Source organism: Herpailurus yagouaroundi, unplaced genomic scaffold, assembly GCF_014898765.1.
Source record: "Herpailurus yagouaroundi ecotype Mexico unplaced genomic scaffold, PumYag 141, whole genome shotgun sequence".
Lineage (NCBI taxonomy): Eukaryota > Metazoa > Chordata > Mammalia > Carnivora > Felidae > Herpailurus > Herpailurus yagouaroundi.
The window spans coordinates 35965136-35979438 of record NW_024412396.1 but is presented as its reverse complement, the minus strand read 5'-3'; the positions used below and the strand labels follow the sequence as shown (position 1 = coordinate 35979438).

The window sequence follows — 14303 nt, the reverse complement described above, 5'->3', positions numbered from 1 at the left end:
AAGAAATGGCTGATCCCATGTCTACAAAAGAAAATACAGAAAATGGACATGGAACATCTTTTATGCCAGGTGGCAAAGAAGCTATCAGAGACCACTATGGTCATGGCAAAAGAAGCTAACTTTAAGATGATTCCATTGGTTAAGACGATACAATCTGAGCTTCAATCATGATAATAATTGAATGGATGGACTCTCATCAAATGTGTTTAAGACCCTGCATTCCTAATGATATTAAAACAAAAAAGGAATTGCTTATCTTTGGGAGATCACAAAGAACCATTCATTATCTTCAAAATTGGTAAATAAAGGCAAATAAACACCTATTCTGCATTTTCTACATGAGTGGTACCACTGGGTAACCAAATCACAGAAAAGGGGAAATGTCTTTATGTAAAAATAGTCTAACTAATAAATGAAAAAGAAATGATAGAATAGAAATATTGCCATTTTGTAATCACTGATGAGTTAATGGATATAGACATTAATAATGCTACCAGCATGAGAAAAGTGAGTCAACCACACATTATCTGATTCTTACAGTCTTACCAGAGGAATGGAACCTGAATCTGATCCAATTTCTGGATTTAGTTGCCAAATTGTAGAAAATACTGAGGGTGGGGGCTGTGTAGGATTGTATCATAAGCAAATCAGCAGGGTCCAAATTGTGGGACACTCTTAGGATTGGAAGGTCAGAGCATTTCTACAGATAAACTATGGGGAGTGGAAGGGGAAAGAAGGAATTATAAGAGAAACCTATAAATTAAAAGAGACTTAAACAATTTTTAGAATGGCAAAACCAAACTATTGTACTAGGTAGGGATGCACATTTGGGTGATGAGACTATGGGGGAAAATGCAGGGAGAGGATTACTGGAGAGGTCAAGATAATGATTTCTTGAAGGGATGGGGCATATATAGAAGGGGCTTATGTTGTAGTTTACAAAGTTCTATTCCTTGACCTGGGTGCTAGTTACAAGCACATTCACCTTATAATAATTTACTAAGCCATGTTCTTGAAGTACGTAGTTTTCTGTATCTGTTTTTTTAAATTATTATTTATTTTGAGAGAGAGAGAGAGAGCGAGAGAGAGAGCAGGTATGTGGAGGAGAGACCGAGAGAGAGGGAGAAAGACAATCCCAAGCAGACTCCACACTGTCAGCATGGAGCCCGAGGCGGGGCTCAAACCCATGAACCATGAGATCATGACCTGAGCTGAAATCAAGAGTCAGATGCTTAACCAACCAAGCCACCCACGCACCCCTGTATCTGTTTTATTTTACAATAAAAAGGTGAAAAAAATACACACAGATTATTTCCTCCCTCTGATCACCCCTAACATTCCTGTAGTCATTTTTCAAGACATAGTTATATATCAGATACTTGATGTATCTGATCTATCTAGATCTATCTACCTACCTTTGCTAATCTTAAATTTCAAAACACCACTTAGGCATATTTGTCCAGTTCTCTTATCTGTAAAATGTCCACAGTAATATTAATCTAATAAGTAGACTGTGAAGCTCTGATGTTGAAAGAAAATTTTCTGTCTAAGGAGAACAACAAAACTGTACTACAAAATACATGCTGGGAAGCTGGCTAAGCTCACTCACTATCTAAGTACCTTGCATGACTTAAGAGTTTACTCATCAAATTTTGTGCCTAAGCAAAATAATTATGGCTGTCATAACCTCTGGAACCATTGGCAAATCATCAGAAAAAAAGTTAAATAAAACATGCCAACCATTTACATATAGTCTTGGGACCTCTATTAAACTACCTTCTTTTTTTCTTAATGTTTATTTTTGAGAGAGAGAGGCAGAGAGGAAACGTGAGGTGGAGAGGGGCAGAGAGACAGGGAGACAGAATCTGAAGCAGGCTCCAGGCTTCGAGCTGTCAGCACAGAGTCCGACCAGGGCTCAAACTCAAGAGCCACGAGACCATGACCTGAGCCTAAGTCGGATGCTTAACCGACTGAGCCATGCAAGCACCCCAAACTGTCTTCTTTACTTAGCTGTATATCGAACCCAAACTATCAGGGATTCTATTAAAAAGGACCTCGGCTTACCAAAAGAAACAAGGAAGGGGGCTTAATACTAAAACTTAAGGTCAGTTAGCAAAGTACCAGTTCTGACCAGAGTGGGAGAAGCAGCAACGCAAGGGCTTTGATATGGTTGAAAGCAGCAGGTAGGGAATGAAGAGCTGAGGATGATGATATATTCTGAAACGGTATGTCAGTGACGGTATGTCAGTGAAACGGTATGTCAGCATCCAACGGGATGCTGGGTTGGTGTTCTGGAGCCACATATGTAATTATTTTTGTTATATGATACATAACAAAGAAGACAAAATCCAGATAAGATGCTTAGCTATGTGTACATGTGCATTACTGTATTTGTCCTATTATCTATGAGAGGGCGAATGCAAGTTCAACAAGGTCCGTGCGGGTGACATTCAGGTAGAAAGAACAAGGCAGAAGGAAAAGAGAAATAACAACATGAACAATGAACAAATGGGAAGAATTGACAGCCTTCAATATGAAGTAGTAAACTAGAGAATGAAGAAATAAGGACTCAGGAGCAGAAAAATAAGAATGAGAAAACAATGAAAATGACAATTTCCAAAAGACATTTTAAAAACAAATCTGGGGTAGTTTTAATAAATTTATTTTCAAGTAGCTAGAAATCAGATATGACCACAGGCATATAATTGGTTTTCCAAATGGAATCTGAATCCAAGACCTATTTTAGACAAAGTAACATATCATAATGTATGTATGTTTGTTCCCAATTTGAGCCGTATAATCCTGAATATGGTATATTTGAGGTCAAAATTACAAAAATAATTTATCTATTAAATTAATAATTTTATTTTACTTAAGTAGTTTCAAAAGGACAGTTCTTACCAAGTGGTATACATCATCTAAACAGGTAAATTCATTAAAGCTGATACTAAGTTTTCGAAGTCCTGTTAACTTGGAGAGATCTCTCAATTTACTCAAGCTGTTTCCATGTAGATTCAGACTCTGAAATAAATTGAAATATAAATAAAAAAATAAGACAGATTACATTCTAAATCATAGTTTTTTAACATTGAGAGCCAATAAGAAATATATCTAATGTATGATTTTAAAAGTATAGTTTATAATAGCATCACTGGGCCCTGTTCTTGATTAATTTGATTTTCCACTTGAGTCTAAAAAAATTTTTTTTTTGACAGAGAGCAAGAGCGTTTGTGTGCACAAGTGGGGAGAGGGGTAAAGGGAGAGGGAGAGAGAGACTCTTAAGTAGGCTCCATGCCCAGCACGGAGCCCAACTCAGGGCTCAATCTCACGACTATGAAATCACGACATGAGCTGAAATCAAGAAGAGTCAGACACTTAACTGACTTAAAAATTCTTTTTAGAAAATAGCTAAATACATTGTTAAGACATTTATTAAGGCACATCTATTTCTCACGCTAGCCAGTGAATGATATAGGCCCTAAAGACTTTGGGTATTGGCTAGGATACCTCATAAGAGAGAAGATGGCAAGGATACACCTTGATTGGACAAAACTGTATGAAGGCACAGGACTAAGGAAGAAAGGCTGAGGATGCTAAAGTAGGAGGACAGACACTCAAAGGAGGAGGTAGGAAAGTGTTTCCATATCAGAATTTGGCCTAGACTTTTCCTGTCCATTTGATCCTGGGCTAAACAAAAATGAGTGCTATTACAGTTTTTTTTTTTAATATTTAAAGGATACCCTGATGTGTATATATTTTTCCGTCTTTACACTACACCATTGTGAAAGGTATCAAGTGAAGATTATGTTTATGCGTAGTCTACAGAATAAGCAGTGGCACAGGAAAAATGTTTTAATATAATTTAATATAAACATGTTTTCATATAATTAAAAATGTTTTAATATTCACAACAAATTGGTATTATGATAAAATCAAGCATCTACTTCCCAACTCTCTTCACTCACCACCACCATCTTATGCCCTATTATACTGTGGATATAACCAAATTCTTGGCAGGGAGAAACATCTAAATGTCAAATAGTTGTCAAAATTTAGTTAAAATTGTTAAGAAGGGTCAATTTATGCAGAGTAGTTTATTCTACAGGTCACATTTTGGTATCTACAGATACCTTACCCTTAACATGTCCAAACTGAATTCATCATTTTCCATACATATCTGCCTGGTAGTCTATTTTTTCAATCCTGATTAAGAGTTTGACTATCTATCCAACAGTTATGGTTGACCACCCCGTTTTCCTCTTTTCCATATGCATTTGATTCTAGAAATGTTTCTCAAACCAACCATTCCATACCATTACTACTAAAAGTGTCTTAGTTCAGACTATTATTGTCCTTTGGACTACTACAATAGTATCCACTGGCTATCCATACCATCAGTCTGTCTTTAGTTAAATCTAACCACAAGCTGCCAAAGTTCAGGATCTTTACAAACACAGGGCCCGTTCCTTAAAGATAAACTAAAATTTTAAAATTTGCCTTTGCACATCCATCCTATTGTGGCTATAACCTCCAACCTACACCTTTACCTTCTACTATTACACACCTTATGTTCATAGTCACCCTATGTTCCCTAATAACACTAGGATCTTTCAAAACCATGTGCTTCTAGGTAGAGAATTTCATCTGCCTGGAAGACATAAACAACTGAATTTCTCATATCTTTCAAAAATCAACACAAAACTTATCTTCTCTCTATGGAACTCTCCCAGCAACTCCAAACTTCCTATATTTGTATACATATCTGTCTCCTCTGCTAAAATGATGTCCTTGAGATAGGGAAAATAACTCATTTTGAGCCCCCAATGCTTAACTCGTTGCCTAAAACATAGCAAACACTCAGTAAATGCTAGATGAATAAATCGGTGCAAAAGCCAGACATACAAGCCAGACATACAACTAATAACTATATTCTTTTTTATTCAGGTATAATTAGCATACAGTGTTATATTAGTTTCAGGTGTATAAGATAGGGATTCACCAATTTATACATTTCTCAGTGCTCATCGCAATAAGTGTACTCTTAATCCCCTTCACCTATTTCACTCATTCCCTCCCATCTCCCACCTTTATTTCTATATATTTTTTATTTTTAGGTGTCCTAAAAAACTCAACCTAGAGGGGAAGACTGAAAAGAAAATAAAAGGGGTGTGTGTGTGTATACCCTCGGTTTCTCTTATAGTATTGGCACAAAGGAAGGAGAATAAAGGGTGTGATGTCTAAACATTCTTGTTGTAGTAGCCATTATTTTTACTAGAAGCCCTAGAAGGTTTTTCTGGCTTTTAGGCAGTATATGCAAATTTAGGATGAGAGGTTCTTCCATTCTTATGTTACGGGTATTGATCAAATTAAGGCAGTCAGGTGGAGGTCACAAGCAAGCCAGGTATTCTGAAGTCTTATTCTCCTCCTCACTGTTGTTTATCTTACACACCAAAGATAATTAAAGAAGGCCTACCTTTTTTTTAAACTATTGCTGTTTTTTGTTTTTTTTAACGTTTATTTAATCCCTTTAAATCTATAGAAATGTATGTTGTGGAAGCTCAATCCAATCAAACTCATGCATTTGAACTTTTCATTACTAAAGCTTTATTATAAAAAATTTATTGATACACAGGAAGATGGCGGCGTAGGAGGACGCTGGGCTCACCGCGCCTCCTGCTGATCACTTAGATTCCACCTACACCTGCCTAAATAACCCAGAAAACCACCAGAGGATTAGCAGAACGGAGTCGCCGGAGCCAAGCGCAGACGAGAGGCCCACGGAAGAAGGTAGGAAGGGCGGCGAGGCGGTGCGCGCTCCACGGACTGGCGGGAGGGAGCCGGGGCGGAGGGGCGGCTCGCCGGCCAAGCAGAGCCCCCAAGTCTGGCTTGCAAAAAAATTTATTACTCAGATATGAACTCTTTACCTTATAGGGCAGAAACAATAATTTCTCCATGTCAACTCAAAGAATGTTCTTATAATCGCTATACTGCACATTTATGATGCAGATGGTGGTACTGCCATCATGTCATGAAGCTTTCCTTCCTCCCTAATAATAACTGGTTAAGGTCAAACTTAATCTCCTAGACTTGACGATTTGGTGGATGGTGACAACATAGTTGGACCAAAGCAACCCCTTGAAAAAAGATGTTTTCTAAATATTTTCAGAAGCAGACTCAAAACTATTGACCACACTTCTTATTTTCAAAAATATTTTGGGGGCCCCTGAGTGGCTCAGTCAATTAAGCATCTGACTCTTGATTTCAGCTCAGGTCATGATCTCATGGTTCATGGGATTGATCCCTGCATCGGCACTGCACTGACATCACTGAGCCTGCTTGGGATTCTCTCTCCCCTGCAACTCTCTGCCCCTGCACTATTCACTCACTCTCTGTCTCTGTCTCTGTCTCTCTCTCTCTCTCTCAGTCAAAAATAAAGTAAATAGGTGTTCCTGGGTGACTCAGTCTGTTAAATGTCTGACTTTGGCTTAGGTCATGATCTCACAGTTTGTAGGTTTGAGCCCCGCGGCAGGCTCTGTGCTGACAGCTGGAGCCTAGAGCCTGCTTTGGATTCTGTGTCTCCCTCTCTCTCTCTCTCTCTCTCTCTCTCTCTGCCCCTCCCCTGCTAGTGTTCTGTCTCTCTCTGTCTCTCAAAAATAAATAAACATTAAGATAAAAAATAAAATAAAGCAACATTAAAAATTTTTTAAACATTTTTTCATTCTCTTTTTGTTTTATATAGTCACTTGAAAAAAATTGTCTTCATAAACAAGTGATCTAGAAATGTCACATTGGAACAGTGTAATTGACTTTCAAGATAAAAATAATTTCTGAATATTTATCTGTATCTCAGCTTTCAGGGCACACATAGAAAGATAATGTCATGTGAGAATAACTTGTCTTCTCAAGTATCAATCAGATACTTGTCTTCTCAGTGTATCAGATATTAATTTGCTTGCTACTTCTGCAGTTCAAGCAAACCCACTTTGTAAGAACCATTTGCTGTAAAGATATTGTTTTATTTTATTTTATTTTATTTTTTAAAGTTTACTTATTTATTTTGAGATAGAGAGGGAGAACCAGCAGGGAAGGGGCAGAGAGAGTGGGGGACAGAGGATCCGAAGCAGCATCCATCCTTTCCTCAAGACACCACTATTTTCAGCTTTTAGAAAATTATCACAATATTCTTATTTTGTTAGCACAAGAAATTCTATGAACAGTTGTCAGAAAATTGTAGTAAATATACTACTATAGATTTAAAGTGTACCCCTTGGATTTGGCCCTCTTGTGCAATGCACACTGAACCATCTTATATTGCTGCCCTGGTGCTGGGGATATACATATCGAAGAATAGTCACAGCCTCAGCCACTGTGGAATTTACAGTCTAGGAAGGACACAGAGCATATAACAAAGGAATCCGATGCAGACTCAGAGGTAAGAGAAAACTTTGCTTTAGTATAGATCTAAAAGATGTGTGGGAATTAACTAGGAGAAGGGGGTCAGGGGAGAACATTCCATGCAGAGGACTAGAAAGTGCAGAGGATCTGTGTTGGATGCAAGCAGAATGCATTTAAGAAACAGAAAGGAGGCTGAGCATGGAGAACTAAAGAGAGGGTAATATTGAAAGAGTCTGGAAAGGTAGGCCAGGATCCAGGCCATTCAGAATCTTATAGGCCATATTAAGGACTTTGGTTTCACTTTTAAAACAATGGAAAATCATTTGAAGATTTCAAGGAAGGGTAACAAAGATATGAGCAAATTTGTATCTTGAAAAGATTGCTCTAGCTTCAACATGCAGAATAAATTGGGGGCTCAAAGTGAAAGCAGGACAAAGCCTCTATTGTACAGCTCTAGGTGGTACCCTCTAACCCCCATATTGAGTTATATTCAGTTATGAATGGCACCCAAAGAACACATTAATAGAATATAATGTGAATTGCACTTCCTGGAGTTGTGCAATGTTGAATGACAGAGTATTAGAAGGCTACGGCAATAGTCTAGGTCAGAGATAATGGTAGTTTGCATAGAATGGTAGCAGATTTGAAGTGGACAGACCTGAAAGTCAAGGTGTGGAGGTAGACTTCATATCTCAGTAGAGTTGCCTCTGTGTATAGTAAGTTGCTTCAACATAGATCAATGGGACAGAATAGAAAACCCAGAAATGGACCCACAACTATATGGTCAACTAATCTTCGACAAAGCAGGAAAGAATATCTGATGGAAAAAAGATAGTCTCAACAAATGGTGTTGGGAAAACTGGACAGCAACATGCAAAAAACTGGACCACTTTCTTACACCATACACAAAAATAAATTCAAAATGGATGAAACACCTAAATGTGAAAATCCTAGAGGAGAACACAGGCATCAACCTCTTTGACATTGGCTGTAGCAACTTCTTACTAGGCATGTCTCCAGAGGCAAGAAAACAAAAGCAAAAATGAACATTGGGACTTCATTAAGATAAAAAGCTTTTGCATAGCAAAGGAAATAATCAACAGAATGAAAAAAGCAACCTTTAGAATGGGAGAAGATATTTGCAAATGATATATCTGATAAAGGATAAGTACCCAAAATCTATAAAGAATTTATAAAGTTCAACACTCAAAAAACAAACAATTCAGTTAAGAAATGGGCAAAAGACATGAATAGACATTTTTCTAAAGAAGACATCCAGATAAGTAACAGACACATGAAAAAATGCTCAACATCACTCATCATTAGGGAAATAAAAATCAAAAGTACAATGAGGTATCATCTCACACTTATGAGAACGGCTAAAATTAACAACTCAGGAAACAACAGATGTCAGCAAGGATGTGGACAAAGGGGAATCCTCTTACACTGTTGGTGAGAATGCAAACTGGTGCAGCCACTCTGGAAAACAGTATGGAGGCTCCTCAAAAAGATAAAAATAGAACTACCCTACAAGCCAGCAATTGCACTACTAGGTATTTACCCAAAAGATAAAAAAATATTGATTTGAAGGGACATATACATCTTGATGTTTACAGTAGCATTATTAACAATAGCCAAATTATGGAAAGAGCCCAAATGTCCACTGACTAATGAATGGATAAAGAAGAGGTGGTGTGTGTGTGTGTGTGTGTGTGTGTGTATACATAATTCCATTATATATGGTGGTATATATATATTCCATTATATATCTATATATACATATTAGATTAGATATATATAGATATTAGAATATCTATAGATATAGATATTCCATTATCTATCTATATATTCTATTATATATCTCAGCCCTCAAAAAGAATGAAATCTTGCCATTTGCAATGACGTGGTTGGAGCTAGAGTGTATTATGCTAAGCAAAATAAATCAGAGAAAGACAAATAACGATTTCACTCATATGTGGAACTTAACAAAACAGATGAACATACAGGGAAAAAGAGAGAGAGGCAAACCATAAAACAGAGTCTTAACTATTGAGAAAAAACAGGGTTGCTGGAAGGGAGGTGAGTGGGGGGATGGGCTAAAGGGTTGATGGGTATTAAGGAGGGCATTTGTTATGATGAGAACTCAGTGTTACCTGTAAGTCATGAATCGCTGAACTCTACTCCTGAAACTAATATTACACTATATGTTAACTAACTAGAATTTAAATAAAAACTTGAAAATAAGTAAATAGATAAATAAATAAAAATAAATTAATTAAATAAAGTATGTCACTTCAATAGTAACTCAAATTGTTAATTAATTTTGTAAAGATAAATCTCTAATATTCTATGTTGACTAATCCTGGGAACTGATTTGAAACTTAACTGTCTTAGTCATTTAAAGAAAGCTTTTTTTTTTTCAGTAATAAAATCCCTTGTAAACTAGAAGGGTACCCTCTAGGCTTGTACTGTCCTGTACAGTAGCTACTAGTCACATGTGGCTTTTGAGCACTCATGTGGCTCGTCTGATTTGAGATGGGCTGCAAGTGCTGTCATCTGCAAATATACTCCAGATTTCAAGGACTTAGTATGAAACTGATGAATGACTCTCCATATTGATTGCATATTGAAATGTTAATATTTTAGATATATTGGATTTATTAAAATTAATCTTACTTTTTTTTTTTCAACGTTTATTTATTTTGGGGACAGAGAGAGACAGAGCATGAACGGGGGAGGGGCAGAGAGAGAGGGAGACACACAATCGGAAACAGGCTCCAGGCTCTGAGCCATCAGCCCAGAGCCTGACGCGGGGCTCGAACTCACCGACCACGAGATCGTGACCTGGCTGAAGTCGGACGCTTAACTGACTGTGCCACCCAGGCGCCCCAAATTAATCTTACTTTTAATTAAAAAAAATTTCTTAACATGGCTAATAGAAAATTTTCAATTACATATATGGTTTATATTATATTACTACCGACAACACTGATCTAGTCCACAAAGAAGGAGAGGTCAAGGTCCTTTAAATTTTGACAGCATGATGACTGGCATCACCAGATAGGTGCTTTAGTATCTTTAGACTTCTTATGGTAGATTATGATTCCAAATTCAAGGTTTCTGTCCCCAAATTTTATTCCTTATAATACTCACCACAATATGACTGTAAATGTTAGTCTTGGCAAGGGAAAGTATTGTTTTATCATCCAAATTAATAAGTTTTGGTCTGGGCTTGATCCTGGGATCCATTTTTATAACTTCATCATCAAATTGCAAATCCTGAGACAGTAATGATCCTTCTGAATTTTTTTTGCTTTCTTCTAGCATAACATTGTTGAATGAAGAAAATAAAGAGTGAGGCTTTACCTAAAAAAATTTATTAAAAATATTGAAAATTTGGTTGCTGTATTTATCACTTTGAATAAGAAATAGGCTATGTAGAAAGACTAATTAAGTTTTTTCATTTATATAATAATATCTATCATGATTAGAATCACATTAGAAAACCAGTGAGAGTAGATTAAAATTGTGGGCTAAGAACAAATATATTCATCCCCTCCCATTGAAAAGTCCTTGAAAACTGGCAAAAGATAATTTTTAAATAGTTTTCAACAGAGTGGAGAGAGCGCCAACAAAAGACTAAGAATTGTGAGACATAAATCAGAGAGGACCAAACTGACAGACAAATGGGAGCAGAAATGTAACCTGTAGCCAAAACATATGTGGGAGATAAACCACTCTGAAGAACAGATCCAGAGAAATTTGATGTTCAGAGTGAACAAGTAAAATAGCAGTAGGATGCTCTAGGTAATTAGCAGGTGATTAAGTAATTATGGTAAAAACTGTGGATGAATGAGCATAAAAAACATAAACAGAAGTGGCTCTAGAAAAAAAATGGTCCATAAGAGAATTATTTTAAAATCTGGGGGAATAAAGCATCCCTAATAGAACAGGCTGCTATCGAAAAGAATTGAGTGGAGCGCCTGGTGGCTCAGTTGGTTAAGTGTCTGACTCTTGATTTCAGCTCGGGTCATGATCTCATGGTTTGTGAGTTCGAGTCCCACATTGGGCTCTGTGCTTGACAGCGTGGAACCTGCTTGGGATTCTCTCTTTCCCTCTCTCTTTCTGCCCCACCTCTACTTGTGCTGTGTCTCTATTTCTCTGTCTCAAAATAAATAAATAAACTTAAAGAGAAGGGAACAGGGTAACACTTTAGAGTCAAAATAAAAATAATTAATGAAATGAAAGTATTCACTAAATGCTCTGGGAAACCGAATGGATATGGCAGCAGATCAAATTAGCAATGATCAAATTAGCAGAGGTTAATATTGAGGAAATCTTCCAGAATAATAGAATTTTTAAATGGAGATATAAAATACGAGAGAGAGAGAAAATTAAAAGAAATGGAGGACCAACTCAGAAAGTCCAGTGTTTAACCAATCAAGGTTCCAGAGGGCTGAGCACAGAATGGAAGAGAGAAAATAATGGAGGAATTAAGAGAAGAAAACTTCCCGGAAGTGAAGAAAGAACTGAGTCTTCAGATCAAAAGAGCTAATGAAGTGGCAAGCAGATGGATGATGGAGCTAAGGTCTTTGCTGACATCAGTCACTGGACAGTCTCAACAGCCAGGACTGCCCACCTCTTGACTTCCTGTTATTTGAGTTATGTTAACTGTTTGTTTGGGTTTCTACTATTTGTCTGGGTCTTTGCTGAAAGCCTACTTGACTGAAACAGTCTCATTCATAATAGCAACGTAAAAATATAAGTGCCTAAGTGCCCGGAATTACACTTAAAACCTGAGTAAAGAAAACTGTAGGGAGGACTTGAGTAAATGGAATAACTTATCATGTTCCTGGATGAGAAGTCCAATACTGCACAACAGTTTGTCCCAAATTAAGGTTTTTTTTTTTTTTCAACGTTTATTTATTTTTGGGACAGAGAGAGACAGAGCATGAATGGGGGAGGGGCAGAGAGAGAGGGAGACACAGAATCGGAAACAGGCTCCAGGCTTTGAGCCATCAGCCCAGAGCCTGACGCGGGGCTCGAACTCACGGACCGCGAGATCGTGACCTGGCTGAAGTCGGACGCCCAACCACCTGCACCACCCAGACGCCCCCCAAATTAAGGTTTAAATTCAATACAATCTCAATCAAATCCTAAATAGGATTTTTATTTATTTATTTATTTATTTATTTATTTATTTATTTATTTATTTTTTTAATTTACATCCAAGTTAGTTAGCATATAGTGCAACAATGATTTCAGGGGTAGATTCCTTAATGCCCCTCACCCATCCCCTCTCCCACAACCCCTCCCATAACCCTCTGTTTGTTCTCCATATTTAAGAGTCTCTTATGTTTTGTCCCCCTCCCTGTTTTTATATTACTAAATAGGATTTTAAAATAAAACTTAACAAGCTGATTCTAACTTCTTTTTGGAAGAGAAAGTGCTCAAGAATAGCCAAGAAAAATTTTTAAAAGATGAGTGAGGGCAGGGAAAGGGAATTTACCCTGTCGCATATCAAAGTATATCATCAAAGTTGTAATAATCGAAACAATGTGGGAGGGGTCCAAGATTAGACCAAGAGATCAATGGAATAGAAGGATCTATAAATAAACCCCTTATATATGAAAATAATTTTAACAATAAAGATGGCACTTCAAAATAGAGCAAAAAGATGATGCTTGGTCAAGTAGCTATCCATTTTTAAGGAAAAATTATTTGATCTTCCTCCCTCACATGACATAAAATAATTTCCAGATGTACTTAAAAAAACTTAAAGTTGTAGAACAACCTATATAAGTATTGGAAGAAAATAAAGAAGATATTTATATAAGCCTTCTGTAATGAGACATAAAACCCAGAATCCATATTAGGAAATTTGGAGCAATCTGACCTCTTAATAATTAACCAGGAAATTGCAAATTAATAATGACAAGTAAGGTTTTGCTACAAATAGATTTAAAAGACAAGTGACATAAAATATTTGCAACGTATATATAAGATAAAGGATTAATATCCAGAATGCATATAAGGATTTTTCCAATCAATATAAAAAAATAGAGTCCAATAGAAAATAGTCAAAAGATGGGGTGCTTGGGTGGCTCAGTTGGTAAACTGACCGACTTTGCCTCAGGTCATGATCTCGTGGTTCGTGAGTTCAAGCACCGCATTGGGCTGGGTGCTGACAGCTCAGAACCCGGAGCCTGCTTCAGATTCTGTTGTCTCCCTCTTTCTCTGCCCTTCCCCTGCACACTCACTCTCTCTTTCTCTCTCTCTCTCTCTCTCTCTCTCTCTCTCTCTCTCTCTCTCAAAAATAAAATAAACATTAAAAACATTTTAAAAGAAGAAAATAGTCCAAGGATATAACAAGTGATTTATAAAACTATAAATAATCCATAGCCTATTAAAGAATCAAATATCCTTTTCTTGCCCACAGAATGGAAAAGTAAAAGACTGATAATATCTTGTTTTGGTAAGCATGCAAAGAAACAAGCTCTGTCACATACTGTTGGAAATTTGTAAAATGGCCAAGGCTTTGTGGAGAATACTGGCAAAATGTATCAAAATTTAAAAGGTGTATATCCTTTGACTATCCAATTGTATCGATCTATTCTACAGAGAAACTTCCATATTTGTATAAGGATGAATATATAATGATATTCACTGAAATACTTTTTAAACAGTAATAAAACTGGAAACAACCTATATGTTTCATGAACAAAAGAATAGTCAAATAAATTAGATATTACTGGATACAATGCAGTCACCAAAAGAATAAAGTATAGACCTATATGTACTGAAGTGGAAATATGTCCAAAACATGATTAAAGGCAACAAGAAATCACAAAATACTTAGATCTTGATTCTACTATGTAAAATGTTACATACTGTTATATATGTAAATG

The 14303-nt window shown here is 36.7% G+C and overlaps 1 protein-coding gene and 1 long non-coding RNA gene across 8 annotated transcripts in view; one reads left to right on the top strand and one right to left on the bottom strand.

Moving 5' to 3' along the window:
* The window catches only part of LRRC9 (leucine rich repeat containing 9), a 121552-nt gene that overhangs the window by 59983 nt on the left and 47266 nt on the right, over positions 1-14303 (bottom strand). For 6 of the 7 annotated variants that reach the window (XM_040477290.1, XM_040477293.1, XM_040477292.1 and 3 more), the window contains 2 exons: positions 10549-10761; positions 2902-3021 (listed from right to left, as the gene is read on the bottom strand). In XM_040477290.1, the coding sequence (XP_040333224.1) occupies positions 2902-3021; positions 10549-10761 (333 nt within the window). The remainder of the gene's footprint in view (positions 1-2901; positions 3022-10548; positions 10762-14303) is intronic. The other variant, XM_040477294.1, reaches the window with a different exon arrangement.
* LOC121031849 (uncharacterized) overlaps positions 1-14303 on the top strand; it is a 102440-nt gene that overhangs the window by 77014 nt on the left and 11123 nt on the right. The gene's annotated exons all lie outside the window — the stretch shown is intronic.